Source organism: Colossoma macropomum, unplaced genomic scaffold (genome assembly GCF_904425465.1).
Source record: "Colossoma macropomum unplaced genomic scaffold, Colossoma_macropomum, whole genome shotgun sequence".
Classification (NCBI taxonomy): Eukaryota; Metazoa; Chordata; class Actinopteri; order Characiformes; family Serrasalmidae; genus Colossoma; species Colossoma macropomum.
The window spans coordinates 15,113,057-15,129,783 of NW_023494797.1; the positions used below are offsets into that span (position 1 = coordinate 15,113,057).

Here is a 16,727-nt window from a genome sequence, read left to right on the forward strand (position 1 = left end):
TAGACTTCCTAGGGGAAGTGATGCAGGGTGACTATTGTTGGCATGACACACAGTGAGCTGTCCGAAAATGGCCTGGTGATTAGGTCACAAAGTGTGAGAAACCAAGTTTGGCAATCAAGGCTTCGGACGTCAAGATGAAGGGCCAAAAGTACATGCGTGCTAAACTTACGCCCTGTTTTCGGAGAAAATACGCAAGCACACCAATTGTTCAAATCCCTTTAAAAAAGTGCAAACACATTGCCGAATTCTGCAGTGCTGAAAACCTGGATGCTGACTTGGCCAGTTCAACATTCGCCGTGGTTTGGTTTACGGCACAAGCTTCTCTGCTCAGCAGTACAGTGAATGAACCACAACAGGAAAGACAAGTCACTTATATAATGAGCTGAAAACACTCTGGCCTCCCAGTACAGGCAAAGAATCCTCCCCTCATCGGCTCTGCACAACTATGACTCAGCATATGCAAATCCAGAGCCGATAAGCTGTCGTTGTGATTGAGGTCATGCTGTGAAACCTGGGAAACAGCAGGAGAGGCCAGTGCCTTTTCATGAAGGAGCCTGAGTGAGGGCTGTTCTGTAACACACAGTAGCCTCTCAAGATAGAACGTTAATAACGATGAATGACACGTTGTTTGATGCATCGAATTTACTTGATCCAAATGTCTCTCATGGCCACATGAACAAAATATATTACCAACACAATTATTGTCAATATTAAGTAAATTGAAGGACAAAATTTTGTAGATGTAATACATTATTGCTGTCAGAAGACAAAACCTTGTATCTCCAGAAAGTGCCTTTACAGGAGTAGAAAAAAAGCACATTTTGACACAATGTAAGTGGCAGTTACCATTTTTTTTAATTATGTGAAAAACATGAGCATTCACAAAAACGGAAACACAAGGTTTTGTTCCGACAGTGACAATGTATCATTAAAGGGCCACTTATGTCCACTTATGTGTGGTTTTATGCACCAAAAACAGTTATAATCTATTTTTAAATGCCTGTTTCCAACCTCTCTTTATCCCTTACAATTAAACAGGCTGACTTTGTTACTATACCTTTAAGACTGACACATGTAAATGAGCGCTGTTCTGATTGGCTGCCCTCATTCAAAAACCAGTCCGGGCTGAAACACCCTTTATAGCTTCAACGTAAGTGGGTGGGGCTAAACTGCTGTAGGCCGAAGGGGGATGTGTGTAAATGGACTTGCTTTTGCGACATCATAAAAGCAATAAATTCAAAACAGGCTTGGTTTTCAAACATGGGCTGTATGGACTGGAGGGTGAATGATACGATCTGAAACTTTACAAACTACACCAATGTCAAAAAAGGGCAAAGGAAATTCGGTTTTCCATTAAATGGACCCTTTAATTTAGATAACAATGTACGCAATTGAATCAAATAAACTCAACATGTTACTTCTTTTCAAAGACACAGTTACAGACGTTAATTTTATTCTTAGTTTGCGTAGTAAGACTGGAAAGGAAAAAAGTTCCATGAATGCTGCTGCTAAAAATACCACCACTGCTAATAATGAAAGCAAAGCAGTAAAGTCTCCTTCTCATCATGTGACTCGGATCGCGCTAACTCGTCCTGTGAGCATTTTTGAGTGAGGCGTTCCTTTAAGAAAAGCCGTCAGGTTGGTCTTTCCAAATCTTTGTGCTTTGTTTTCAGATATGGTTTTGCAATATACTTTGCGGCCTGCTGGTGAAATGGGGAAAATACTCTCAGCAGGACCATAAAATCAAATCAAATAGTAAGCACTGTTTGTATGCAAGAGAGAACACTGATGGCACAATAGAGTCCTTAAATTGCATTTTCTAAGAGTAAGAGATCTGGCTACGAGGACTTCTTTAGCACAGGAAAATCACAGATACAGCACAGCTGGTTATGTTTGCTTTGGGATAATATGAGCAAAGCCAGCAATCCATTAGGCCTGGGCTAAACCGGCTGCATCAAATACAAACTCCGGTTAAAAAGAAAAAAAACATGAAATATTAAATCAAGGTGATCCATTAGCAGTGATGCGAAATGAACAAAATGGTTACTGTACTGTCCAAATAAAGGCCCGAGCTATCTGTGAGCAAACAAGAGCTTGCTGGGCTGAAGGAAAGGTGCCTGGTTAACATCATTTACGATCAAAGCGCTTGATCTTCTGGCTAATAGGAGACATTCGCTGATGGAACAGCTCGTGCTCTGAAGAGCCTTGATCATTAGGAGCTGAGCTACACGCTTTCGCAAAAATGATCACCATAAATTTTGGAATACAGAAACAATGAATGGCCTCCTCGTGGAGGTAGGATGTAGAGGCAAGTGTAAGAACATCTGCATGTGTACTTTGGTGCAGGATATCACTAATAAAAGGACTACGGCACAAGACAATCAGTTCATAATGATTAAAAGTTTATAAGGGGGATTTGATCATTTTTGAGTGCTTCTCTGGAGCATCCACGATGCCTTTAATGCCTTTAGGCAGAACAGCGCAAAAGACTTTAACATACAAAGGTTCTAACTTTGTTTCATAAAATGTACACCAACAAGTGAAGCTGGAAATGCTTTGATTGTTCATACAAATACACAGATAGGCCAAGAAAAGATTTCACTCATTAGCTGTACTTTATTGCTTGTTTAAACATCAATTTGTAATGATAAAAATTGTTTATTTGTGATTTCCTGACCCGCTTTAAATTAATTTTATCAGGAGGTTGGGCAGGTCCTAAAAGACCATTAACCGGTCTTTTCTGCTGGAAATGCTACTCAATGGAGGCAAAAATACACCTGCATCAATCAACACTTTTATTGGCTATGTTTACATCCAAAGGTTTGTGCCAATTCAATTGAATGCATTCCAATTACAGATTAAGACTGAGGTGTTTATATACACTCTACTCAACAATCTGATGAAAATCTGTTTACATGCTCACTACAAGTAATCCGATCCAAAATTACACGCATGCGTAGAGCACCACCTAAACGTTACCATGACAACGAGCATCACATCATCACGAGTCCAGTCAGAGTGAGACGAGCCGCAGTGAGCAGTGCTTGTGTTTTAATTGCTTTAAAATGATGTCAGACTCAGGAAAACGTCCTTCACATTTCCTCATTAAAGAAGGCCGAGAGGAAGACGTCATGTTCTGAGACACATAAGATGGACGTCTGTCCCACCGCCGTCTTTTAAAGATCAGAGCATAAACTTCGTCTCCTCTGCAGACCAGTTTCTGCTCCGCCATGTTGAACAGTATAAACTTTCACCATGATGCGTCGCACATGATCAGAACGTACTTAAACTTTCTGATCGGGAATGTAATCAGATACAGGCGTTTACATGGCTATTATTCTTCTATTAAACAGATTATTTACAGAATTACCCACCTCGTTCAGTAGGATAGAAACTGTATTCCGAACGGCCACAATCAGACTAGTCTATTCCGACTGAGGTGTTTACATGGACGTATTCTATTCCGATTGAGCTATAAGTAGCATTATTAAAGGATTATTAGGCTGCACGTAAACGTGGCTATTGTCTTTTTTGTTTATTGTGTGCAGCTATTAAAAGCACAGTTGGCTGTTTAGCTGCCCTGCTTTCTAGATGTCGATACTTAGCATCTTCCAACTGCTCAAATAAACAAACATTACTCACTGCTGCCCTCTAAAGGTGTGATTTACAAACATTATATAAAACACATTACATACTGCTGCCCTTTAAAGGTACAACACCAGTCAGGCTTTTTAATACATTTGTTTTCTGCTTTCTTTTATTTACATGTATTTGCCTCAACCCAACAGATGAAAACACTGAATTCACATCCTGTTTGTTGTGAACACACAACTGTGTGATAAGCTCAAACAATTGCGGTCGGGTGATTATGTAACAATGGTGACAGGCAGCAGTTTTTTGTTCATATTGTCATTTTTCTCTTATGTTTTTTAAAAACATGAAAAAGCATAGCATCCTCACCACTAGTGGGCTTGTGTGAGGAGGCTACTGCAACTCTAATTACAGGTGCAGATTCAGAAACAACTCAGTCCTGGGTCATACAGTAGCAATGGATGGTATGGCCAAAAAAATATATTATGGTATAATTAAAATTGGTGAAGGCAAAAAGTTAAAAGTCGCTTGGAATGTCCCTTCATTTTTAACAAGAACCATTTTTAACAACATAAATAAACCTGAAATATTTCTAAACAGTATATAGACAAACCTATAGTTACTGCTGCATTTAAGGTAGAATAGGAAATTCCATTAAGAAGCCAACCTTAAGTTATTTATCTCATATGTGCGTCCCACACTTGAGCATCTGACAGTCAGACATTGTGGAATTTGGAAAATTTTATATTACTTGTCCTTTATGTTTCCTGCCTTGAAAACAAAGTGGACTCCTCCAGATGCAACTGGCCAGGCAGCAGCATCCAGCTCTATGAAAATAAAACATATGTTCTATACTGTCAGTATATTCCAAAACACAGACATAGTTTTGCAATGAAAAAATATTTGCATGCTTAGTGCAGTCTGTACTTCTTCCACAGCAATTTGGGTCAGAAATGAGAATACACCTACAATTGTTATGACTCAAAATCCACCGCACGCTACAATAAAATAGTCGTATGCTCTCTGCAGTCTAGTTCTCTGTTTCTAGAGGAAGCACTGAGGCCATAACTCTGTCCGCTATGAGACAGAGAGAATACAGTCTGTATATTGTTTGTGTTAGTCAGTGAAAGTGACATGGAGTTTTATGGTTTGGCTAGAAAACCTGCCACCGTGATCACTTCCAGAGAACGGCTACTCCTAAAACAGGGCCAGAGCCAACAGTAATAACTATTCACACAGACACAATGGAATAAAGATTCAATATGTGAGGAAAAGAGCAGAGATAAACATGCAGGAATTCCAGGGATGCACCAATGTGGGAATCTTCTATATGGGCCGGTATCCGATATTTCTCCATGCACACATCTACTGATGCCGATACCTACACATTTAGAAACGGAAGAAACTTGGACTAAATCCACTTGGATTGGCTGTACAGAGAAATTTAACATTTGAGCTACAAATGCAGTAAAATTAATAAAATGCAGATATTTTAACACAGAAGCCCAGCATCGTTTAAACTGCTCTTCCAGAGAATAATAATATATCAAATATCAGTTTGAAATATTAGTCACAGCCATCTGATGCTAATATTTTTTAACTAAACATCTGCCAATGAAATCACTGTGCATCAGTGATGAATTCATCATTTTGGTGACCACATAGAAGTAAAATAAAATAAAAAAACACACACATGGATCTCAGACCAGCGCAACACACACTGACACACCACCACCACGTCAGTGTTACTGCAGTGCTGAGAATAGCAAACAGTACCTGCTCTGTGAGGGTCCATGGGGGTCCTGACCACTGAAGAACAGGGTAAAAGGGGGCTAACAAAGTATGCAGAGAAACAGATGGACTACAGTCTGTAACTGTAGAACTACAAAGTGCACCTATATAGTAAGTGGAGCTGATAAAATGGACAATGAGCGTAGAAACAAGGAGGTGGTCATAATGTTATGCCTGATCAGTGTATACACACACACACTGAGGTGACTCAAGACATTGCATGCTTTTAAAGGGTGCCTTGACTGAAAAAAGGTTGAGAAACGCAGGTTTTGGAAGACTAGTCAGTGCTGTACTCTGATCACTGTAGATTATTTAAGCTAAAGCACACTTTTTTAAGATGCAGCATGGCAGTAAAGTGGATCGCATTTGAAGTAACCACACTTTTCCGATGACCCGTACCTTGCAGCAGGAAAAACATACTCGAAGCTTTGTAGCGCCGTGACTATGCACTCCTATTACTGTCATTTGTACCGCTGTTCAAGTATGTGTGAATGTGCATGATGTGCGCAGGAGCGCTCTGGGACGTGTGGTGTAGTAACAGCATGGATAACACTTCAGACCCAAAATGTGCTTCATTTCCAAAGAGAAATACATATGCATATCCACTGATACAGTCCCCAAACAGGCCACAGCCCAGATTGAGTTTGACTGCTTAGTAAAGAAGCTGAATTCATCTGCAGACTCTTGGCAGAGCAAGGCAGAGTGCAAAGAGCAGGTCCTGAAAGCATGTGTGTGTATGCGTGCCGTGTTATGGGGGGGGCACACACCTCCCCGGTGGAGACCTTAATGTAAAACATATGCTGCCATACTGACCTATTATTCAGCATCTGGAGAGAGAGAGAGGGACAGAGTGCAAGAGCAAGACAAAGAAAGAGGAAGGCGAAACGAGCAAAAACTACTGTCTGCTGCCCCAGACGGTCTGAGTGACTGATTGCTTCTCTTAACAAAAGCCAAACAGTAAAGCTATCTCAGCTTGGCCCCGACCTGCCTTTTAGGCTGAGTGAAAAAGCACAAAGTGCACCAACAACAGAACTTAATCAGGGCAAAAATTCATACTGAATGGCCGTGAATTCACTCAAGGTTGGGCGATATGGCAAAAATAGAACATCACCACAAACACCTGTGTTGTCCTAAACATCAGGAGATTGTGAGTTTGGTCCCTGTTTGATGCCACAGCCCATCTATAATACAACAAAATAACTATGCTCGCTCTCTCTGGGTGGGTAGGATGTCATCACCTCTCCCCCACCACTCAGCAAGGTGCTATTCAGTGCGGCTGTCTATTGGCTGACATAACAGAATTAGCGGTTAGTGTTCTCCTCCAAGCGTGTTGAGCTGTTCAGCAACACTGCATTAGCAGCAGTTAAAAAGAGGAAGCATGTGCTAACCTCAGTGCGTAATATAGGAGGACCTAGCTAGCGTGTGCAACTGGTCACATCTAAATTAGGTAAACACTGAGTAATAACATTTTTAAATAACATGACAATATTTTTTTTATGTAATGATATGTATTACAATACTACAGACAAAATGATCACCTAAACAAGAGCAGCAAATAAAAAATGCTGTGAGTCGTCTACAATGACTTTTGTTTAGTTCATCATTTCTAAAAATAAACTATTTAAGAGAGAACAGGAGGAAAAATCTAACAAATGATTACAAATGGTAAAAATATCTATGGTAAAAATATATTAATAAAATAAAATTACATCATAACAGGCTGCCATCCAATTAGCTACTTGTTACTAAGAAGTCTATGTACACAAGGTGGTTCTTCAAGGGTTCTTTATTACAGAAAGTGGTTCTACATAGCACCATGAACACTCAAAGAACCCTTTGCATGATTAAAGTGTTCTTTGGAGAATGTGCTGTAGATCGTTCTATATAGTCCCTTTTTGAAAAGGGTTCTATATAGCACCAAAAAGGGTTCATCTATTGTTACAATGTCAAGCTTGTAATAAAGAACCGTTTTGTTGTTATCTAGAACCCTTTTCAAAAAGGTTCTACATAGAATCATCTACAACACATTCTCCATCAAACTGAAGAACCCTTTCATGATGCAAAGAACACTTTAATCATGCAAAAATGGTCATTTTTTAATATAGAATCATTTTCTTTACTAAAGAACTCTTGAAGAACCACCTTTTTTAAGTGTGTAGTTACTGTACACTGGTTGCTGTTTACAGACTCTCTAGAATTGGTCTATGATATGCAGTTGTTAGCGTTCCACAGGTACTGTTGATCCCGTGATACACTCAAAAAAGCACATTGTTGTAATTTATCATGATAATGATAACATAGTCATATTAATTGTTTATTAAAACTGGTGGTCCTACACCAGACGCAGACTACACTTATCTGTCCTCTAATACAATTCCCACTGATCTCAGCTGAGAAACACACAGTGGAGTCTCTGATCTGTCCACTTTGCTGATGTCATGAAAAACAACTCCTAGTCTGCTTGCCAACAGACTCACTCAGGGTTTGTATAACCAAAGCAAACGACTGAATATGACTTGCTTTGTCGAACGTCTAGATGCGCTGTGTTTGGAAATACGTCCTCGGTTTGTCACAGACAGCTGGGCCTGCTCACGGGAACCGTCCCTGATGTGGGATGTGTATTTATATCAGACGTGGACATTAACCGTTACCTCAGAGTTAGGAAACCACTCCATTTCCTTTGGGTTGTCATGAATGAAATGAGGACTATCATCGAGGAAACACCAACGCAGAACTGTAGCCAAAACAATAACATCTCAAAGCTCGACACGGTTAAGTAAGTCTGGAAAGGGTGAGTGCCATTTTTACCCTGAAAAAAAACTAGCGTGGTATGTTTGCCTGGCCTGGAGGATGAATCATTTTTCTACTGAAATTGCAAAATAAAAAAAAAACGCAATTTTCAAACCACAAGAGCTGCGAATTTAGTTATAGCTTACGTTATCACTATCATTAACATCATAAAACAATGTAAATTTGACCTAACAACACATGTGGGGTCAGACCAATCAGAAGCAACCAAACACCCATGCGCTGTGACATCACAACCATGACTAACTGGCAGTCTGGTGCATTCAGCATTCAAGCCTTAAGCTAGAAAAAGTGATCTGGATGGTTCTTTTTGGCCAAAACATAGACCTGGACCTTAATTTACAGAAAGGAACTGCTATGGAAATCACAGTCGAAGTACAGGTCAGATGTTTTCTCCAAATCTTTCAGTTGTACTGAACTCTTTTCCAAACCTAGGGGGTGACGGAGGGTATTTACGTCAATAAATAGATGTTTAATTGACTTGAATGCATGACTGAAATCATCCATATCAAGTACAGGCGTCAAAACATAGCATCAGCAGCCCATTATGTAAAGAGGTTTGTTGTATGCACGCAGGCCCTCAAGGGAAAAACCAGTTCCACTGGCGGCATAGTTCTCGAAGCATCTGTTCATCTGCATGGACGAGACGGCTGGACTGGCTTAACGTGTTCTACGACAGAGCGCAAAGAGTCTACATATGACATACAGACAGGCCGCGATGGTAAAAGCAGAACAGAGTTAATGAAAGTATTAAGGCAATATAAAAAGGGACGAATGTTGAAAAGCACTCATAATGGGTTTTTGCTTGTTCTGAAAATGTCATAGGATTAATGGGACTACAATTATGTGTTCCAACCACCTGTTAAGTGCAGATAAAGCTGAAGATAAGCTACGAAGCTGACATTTCTCATTTGGCTTATTCATAAAAGAGCGAAGCCGCTGTGAAATGAAAGCAAATGTCATTATGCAAACAAATCAAGTCCTGAGTTCTTTCCACAGAAATCCAAAACACGTCCTCAACCTACACAAATCATCTGCAACTAGAGATACAGAGTGAAACAGAAACAGGAGGCAAGCTTTATCATTTATAACCTGGTCAAGGTATTTAGGTAGACGGTGCTCCTGTGAGTGCCATTATCTGTTTACCTTTTACTTATAACTACATAGAGGTCAATCATCCGGCCCAATAGAGTCTGTTCTAGGTATTGTTGGCCTATAGAAGGCACAGAGAAGCAAGTGAAGGCATAAAACAAAACCTGACACCCGGCTGAGGGCGTTCACTCAAGTGGCCTGAGTGCAAAATTCACTAAGAGTCCACACAGGCCTATGAGCTCAGGTTTCTAGAGCACAACAAAGGTTAACTTAGATCCTGAAACCACTGTAAAAGTAAAGAGAAGGTACATATAGGTGTAAGGTCTTCTCTTCGTGCCATAAAGGGGAATTCTACAGATTTTTAAAAAATTTTGCATAATTAAGTCACTAAGATGCCATTCAGAGTGCTCTAAAAGCCCCCACACAGAAATTTATTACATGAAATGACTGAGAATACGCTGCCTGATGCCTATGACGTTGTTTTACGACATTTCTGAGGTAAGTGTTTGGCCTGAAATGTATCTTTTAAAAGCCATTCATGGTGGAGGAGGATATTCTTGGGCACTATAAGGCAAAATAGTCCCCAGTATATTACATTTTTTTCATATTTACTACTACTTCAGCATCAACAACATAAACATAGGCCTAAAAACTTAAAAGACACATGTAGGTTCACTGGTGGTTTCGGATAGCAAATAAAAAGGGCTATTTGTGTTGTGGACATTGTGACCCCTGGTTCCCATCACCACCACTGTAAAGAAAACTGAGTTGGTAAGTTTCTCTAGCAATGAAGCATTTCACATCAAAACACTCTGAATGACTTTGTTCACATCTCAACCGCTGAATTATGCAGATATTTTGAAAAATCGGTGGAATTCCCCTTTAACTGCACAACGTGGTGATGTTGTTATTGTCTAACAGTAAAATTACTGTTATTCATATTCCAGTCCATTACTCGCTGAGAGAGGAGGTGCATAGTGAACACTAGCCGGTACACAGAAGCCTCAAACTAAGTTACAAGAGCTCTCTGAGGCTTCTTATTACACATACAGACGTTTGTTATTTCTTTTTCCAGCCTGTTTCCTTCAAAACAGTCGACACGAAGGGAAATATGCTCATATGCAAATGTAAACAAGGTCAGACAGACAGTCAAAGGTACCGTAGCGTTAACTCACCATACTGAGCTGCTGTTGTTGTCAGACAGACACGGCTCCCTTTATAACAGTCCGTTTTGTCTCGACTTCGCCAAGTAAGATATCCTCGCTCTGAAATCACCCTCGTCGGTATTTTTTGAGGAGATGGGACGCAGAAATCGCTGTCCTTTGTGTGAAGGAAAGCTGAAAAAGACGGTTAAAGTTCTCTCCTCAGTACCTGCCTCCTCCCCGCTCCATGCTACTGTGAGCTTAGCAACGGCAACGCACACAGCGCAGCGGGACCGCTCGGCTTCTTTCCCACCCGTTTTCAGACAAGCCCCGCCCTCCTGCGCTGGGATTGGCTGGGACCAGGCTCACAAGTAGAGCCGGCGTTCGAGAGCGCCACGCCCTCCGGTGATCGCTGAATTAAAATATACGTATAAAAAATGGACAATGTAAAAATATAATTGTTTAAAATATATATAATATTAAAAGTGAAAACTACATTGATGTATATGGAGTTTTGTTCGGACAAAATTATTTAAATAAATATAAATACATTTATTAAATACATGGCCTAACGTGACCATAGTGAAAACAAATAAGTGAATGTGAAATATATCTTTGAAAAATTTTAGATTTTATTTATCTATTTATAATTGTTTGTTTGTTTATGACACTCCTGATCTCGGTTATCCCTCTCATGTATATATATATATATATATATATATATATATATATATATATATATATATATACATACATATATATTGTAGTATTGTCTTTGTAGTTCTACAATTACAGACTGTAGTCCATTTGTTTCTCTGCATACTTTGTTAGCCCCCTTTTACCCTGTTCTTCAGTGGTCAGGACCCCCATGGACCCTCAGAGAGCAGGGACTATTTGGGTGGTGTGTTAGTATGTGTTGTGCTGGTACGAGTGGATCAAACACAGCAGTGCTGCTGGCGTTTTTTACACACTGTGTCCACTCACTGTCCACTCTATTAGACACTCCTACCTTGTCAGTCCACCTTGTAGATGTAAAGTCAGAGACGATAGCTCATCTGCTGCTGCACAGTTTGTGTTGGTCATCCTCTAGTCCTTCATCAGTGGTCACAGGACGCTGCCCACAGGACGCTGTTAAAAACTCCAGCAGCACTGCTGTGTCTGATCCACTCGTACCAGCACAACACACACTAACACACCACCATCACATCAGTGTTACTGCAGTGCTGAGAAGGATCCACCACCCAAATAGTACCTGCTCTGTGAGGGTCCATAGGGGGTCCTGACCACTCTGCAGTGAGCGCTATTCAATACCTCTGCGATGAGTTGCGTTTGTGATCCAGACCATTACACAACATCCGTACCTTGGGGGTATTCCACAAAGCTGGATTCCTCAGTTAGCCAGATAACTTAAGCCTAAAGATTAGGATTATCCAGTAAGAATGTCCCTCAGTTCTTTTTCTATTGGACAAGCTTGACTTTGGACTTTTCCTATTGGACAAGCTTGACTTTGGACTCAAGTTATCTGGCTAAACTGAGACATCCTGCTTTGCGAAATACTCCCCTGACCCTCATTAATGCCCTTGTGGCTGAATGCAATCAAATCCTCACAGCAATGTTTCAATATCCAGTGTAAAGCCTTGCCAGAAGAGTAGAGGCTGTTACTGCAGCAAAGAGGGACAAACTCCTTATTAATACCCCTCATTTTCAGGAGAAACGCTGGTTGAGCAGGTATCTACAAAGGTTTGGACCTGCACTGTGAATGTCTAAGGCTAAATCCTCATTTTAAACTCAAAATTAACAGACAAACTGGTCTCAGGCGAGGATAAAACAGAGCCAATGGCGCCATCTGTCGGTAACTTATATTAACACATGCCTGTACAGGGCCTGCATACACTCACCAAGTTCACCAGCAGGGGGTACTAACTGCTTCAGCCCTGTCCCAGTGGACGCACATGCCTCCTCAGAGCTTATTTACATATATCTGCCTTAAAGGCACAGTGACAAAAACAGAGTGATTAATTCAAAGGGATAAAGAGAGTTTAGAAAATGGTGATATAAAAACTACTAGAACTATACAAGTGGTCATCATAAGTGGACTGTAGAAGACGACAATACAATGCAAGAAAATATAGGATGTAATGCATTTGTTTAGTAATCTACCTTGTCACAGAGCTGCACTATGAGTGTGCTCTGTATTGAGCCACTGAACATAAGCAAACTAAAAACTCAAACACGGCCAATAACATCATTTCATTGGGTATAAAACATGCATAGCCATGAGTCTATCTCAAACACACACTTTTAAACCTAGCACCCTAGAGGTCTCTTTGCAGACTTGGAAGGAGCCCACAGAGCTTACGGTGCCTTTTAGAACAGATCTTTTGTTGTGTTCGTTGCAACACGGACTGGGTTAGATGATGATGCACTCATGAAATTGCACGTGTTAGAAGATCAGATGTGGTAATTCTATGAAGTAAGCAAGACTGAGGCTTATAGGGCGGAAAGAACAGAATGAAACAGGCTTCATGTACTTGAGTATAATTTTGATGGATTTGAACTTGTGTTTTTAATTAATAATGTTACTACTACTTAAGTAAATATGAAGCAAGGAATCTCCGGTCCAGTTTAGGCAGTGTTTCACCGTGACTAGTAGGGCTAGGCCTTTATTTCGGGCCATAAAAGTCAAAACATGGTCAGAAAACAGGAAAAAACATCTTTATGATAACTAATTTCTGCTAGCGCCCCATGGGATTCTAATTATGTCAGCGCTAAGCTAACAGTGATTTAAAGGGGAACTCCACCAATTTTGCAAAATTACTCAATCATTCAACCGTTAGGACAGCAAGGTGCAACTGTGATCTATCGCAGCTCCTCTGATGAATAACGTTACTAAGCTATGAGTTTTGCTGACACCGTGTGATGTAACCCAAACAACACAAAAGGTGTGCAGGGCATAGAAGTACATACAGGTTGTTGTAAGGAAAAATACCCCAAAAATGTATTTTTTCCAAATTTAGCACTATTTTACCATTATCAGCATGACATATAAAACCTTACAAGACACATGTAAGTTCACAGGTCATTTTGGACAGCAGATAAAATGGTGATATTTGTATTGTAGACGGACATTTGGTTCCTAGTGCTATATTGGTGAACAATTCTGACTCAGTAAATTTCTCTCGAAAGGCACATTTCACACTGAACCACTCTGAATGATTTTGTTCACATGTAAATCATTGAATGATTAAGTAATTGTACAAAATCGGTGGAGTTCCCCTTTAAATTAACATTTTTGGCCATTCTAGATTAAACACAGACTTCTGAAACTTGTATCAGACGTTAACATATTGTGGTGTCCCCCTATGGGCCACGCTGCTGTAGGGAGGTTAGGGGAGCGTGGTCGTGCAAAGTGGCTCTCAGGAAACTAGTGGTTAGAAGTGTCTAGTGGTCAGAAGTGTCTACCCTCCTCCTATGTCGAGTTCTCACATGTTACATTTCCGGTGTTTTTGTGTTGGGTTAGTGCTTTTTCAGTACTTTTTCTGCTCTGTTGCAGCTCCACAGCAGAATTAGATTTGTAGGTAAAAATAAAATAATCCTCCTTTGCAGTAAAATAAAGCTCTGCTGATCGTTCAACACAATAAATGGTTTTAAAGCTGGAATTAATACATAACTGCTAATTCACCCTTTAACCCTGAAGGTCGGTGCGCAGACTGTTGGTCACCATAGCAACGACAACAGTCTCGCCTAGCTAGTATCTAACAAAACTGCAAAAAGAGATTTAAGACAAACATTGATAATTTGGAGATTAATGGAATCTTTGGGGCAGCACGGTGGCGCAGTGGGTAGCGCTGTTGCCTCACAGCAAGAATGGCCTGGGTTCGATTCCCAGCTGGGTGACCAGGGTCATTTCTGTGTGGAGTTTGCCTGTTCTCCCTGTGTCTGTGTGGGTTTCCTCTGACAGTCCAAAGCCATGCAGTCAGGCTGATTGGCGGTGCTAAATTGCCCCTAGGTGTGAATGTGTCTGTCTGTCTGCCCTGCGATGGACTGGCGACCTGTCCAGGGTGCTTTCCGCCCAATAACAACTGGGATAGGCTTCAGCACCCCACCGCGACCCAGAAGGATAAGTGGTTTAGATGATGTGTGTGTGTGGACTTTTGCATTTACAATCACTCCAGCTGGTTTTCTGATACGTTTAATCTACAGTGAGAAACTGTCAAACACTAAAAAGTCGCGAGGCTGAAGTCGCTTCTCGTTCGAACAGTCCCGTTCCATCTTAAATGGTGCAGTAGTTACATTCTGGTGCATCGGGCACCGTTTAGGGTAGAACGGGGAAATTTGAAGCAGCTGGTGAATGAGAAGCGACTTCAGCCTCTCAGTTGAGCGCTGAGAGATATTTTACTGCCGGAGATGCGAGAAAAGCGGCTAAAGCAGAGCAGAGTAAGTCTGCGTTTTCGTTTATATTATATTTTTAGCACACACTGGTACATTAGCTCATACTGAGACAGATTTACAGCCAAGATGGAAAAAACGTTACTTCAGTAAAAATGCTAAAAACAAATAAAAACCATAAAATGTTGTGGCTCCCAAGGTGGTTTGATTTTAGTTGAAAGGACAAAATGGTGACCCCTGTTCAACACCAACATTGTATTTACCTTGTAGCAGTTGTACAGTGACTCTTTTAGGGACGCTGTTTTCCATTCCTTAGAACTCACTGAACCCTCTTTGGACTATGGTTTGTATTTGCAACCAGTGACATATCTAGAACTTCCAGAAGGCCTAGGTCTTTTCTCACCAAACAGATCCCACCCACTGTAAATTAAAACCTGATGGTTAATCCACTGTCAGTTCCTAATTATGTTGGTGGTTAATCTGATGTGTTAGGACTTTAATCCAGCTCCAGAGGGCCTAACCAATGGGAGAACTGGCTTAGCTGTATCTACCTACACTCCTTAAAAAGATGGTTCCTCAAGGGTTCTTTAGTACAGAAAATGGTTCTATATAGAACCTTTTTAGAAAACAGTTCAACTTAGCACCAGAACTGGTTCCTCTGATGGTACGAGGTCAAGCTCGTACACACTTAAAAAAGATGGTTGTTTTAGGTTTTTTTAGTAAAGAAAATGGTTTCATATAGAACCATGACCACTCAAAGAACCTCTGCATTATTAAAGGGTTCTTTGCATGGTGAGAGGGTTCTTCAGATTGATGGAGAATGTGTTATATATGGTTCTATTAGAACCTATTTGAAAAGGGTTCTATATAGCACCAAAAAAGGTAGTAATTCACAATAGAAGAGCCCTTTTTGGTGCTATACAGAACCCCCTTCAAAAAGGTTCTATACTGAACCATCTACAGCACATTCTCCATCAATCTGAAGAAGAACCATTTAATGAGGCAAAGAATCCCTGTAATCATGCAAAGGGTCCTTTGAATGTTAATGGTGCTATATAGAACCATTAAGAACCCTTAAAGAACTATCTTTTTTAAGAGTGCAGAAATCACGGATGAAGGAAATTCTGATTGGACAGTTTGCTGTGCGGCGTTTCTTTTGTTTTCAACCAAGAGTTTAAATACAACAAGCGCAACGATTTGATTAAACAAAAAACTGGTTTAAAGTTACAGACATGCATTTTTGTATTTCACAGAAATCATTGGGCCTCCTCTGAAGGCCTAGAAGGTCCTGAGGGTTCCCCACTGATTTCTAGGCCTTTACATTCTTTCTCTTATTGTTTCTTTGGTGTTGAAGTCGACACAATAAAATTTTCTATGCAGATGAAACCATGAACGTTGGCCGATATTGATACTGATCCAATGTTTCATCTTTGAAACACTACTAGGCATAATATGAGCTGTTTTTAACTAAGGCACTTCACTTAAGATGAGCATCTCAAAGTAGTTTATCATACTGAAAGTACTCAGTCACTCTATTACCTACAACATCATATCACTCAGTGTAGTGAGGGCTGTTTCAGACTAGACTTGATACAGGATTAGATTACACACACTTGTTCCCTCTGATGTCTGATGCAGCATTTTCTGCTAATGTTGACCTGATACCAATACACACTGTGAGAAAAAATCTTATACCCTGATTATAAGCATTAACTTTCTGCCTGTAATCTGCAGAAGACAAATAATCCAACAAGCTGACAATGAATCTTTTTTAAGAAACATATAGGGTGCAGATATTTCCTGTGTGAGAAGGGAAGTAAGACAACGTCTGCCTCTGTGGTTGATGCCCATTTATTAAAATGAAGTCATCACCTTCTAGAAATAGAGCTTCTGTCCTGATCTTATAGTTTACAC

General features: G+C 40.4%; 1 protein-coding gene across 1 annotated transcript in view; it reads right to left on the minus strand.

Annotated features, from left to right (window-relative positions):
- myo1ea (myosin IEa) overlaps positions 1 to 10,729 on the minus strand; it is a 102,285-nt gene extending 91,556 nt beyond the window's left edge. The window contains 1 exon segment of the mRNA XM_036584401.1: positions 10,458 to 10,729. Coding sequence (XP_036440294.1) covers positions 10,458 to 10,460 — 3 coding nt within the window. The 5' untranslated portion in view covers positions 10,461 to 10,729.
- Between the last annotated feature and the right edge of the window lie 5,998 nt (positions 10,730 to 16,727).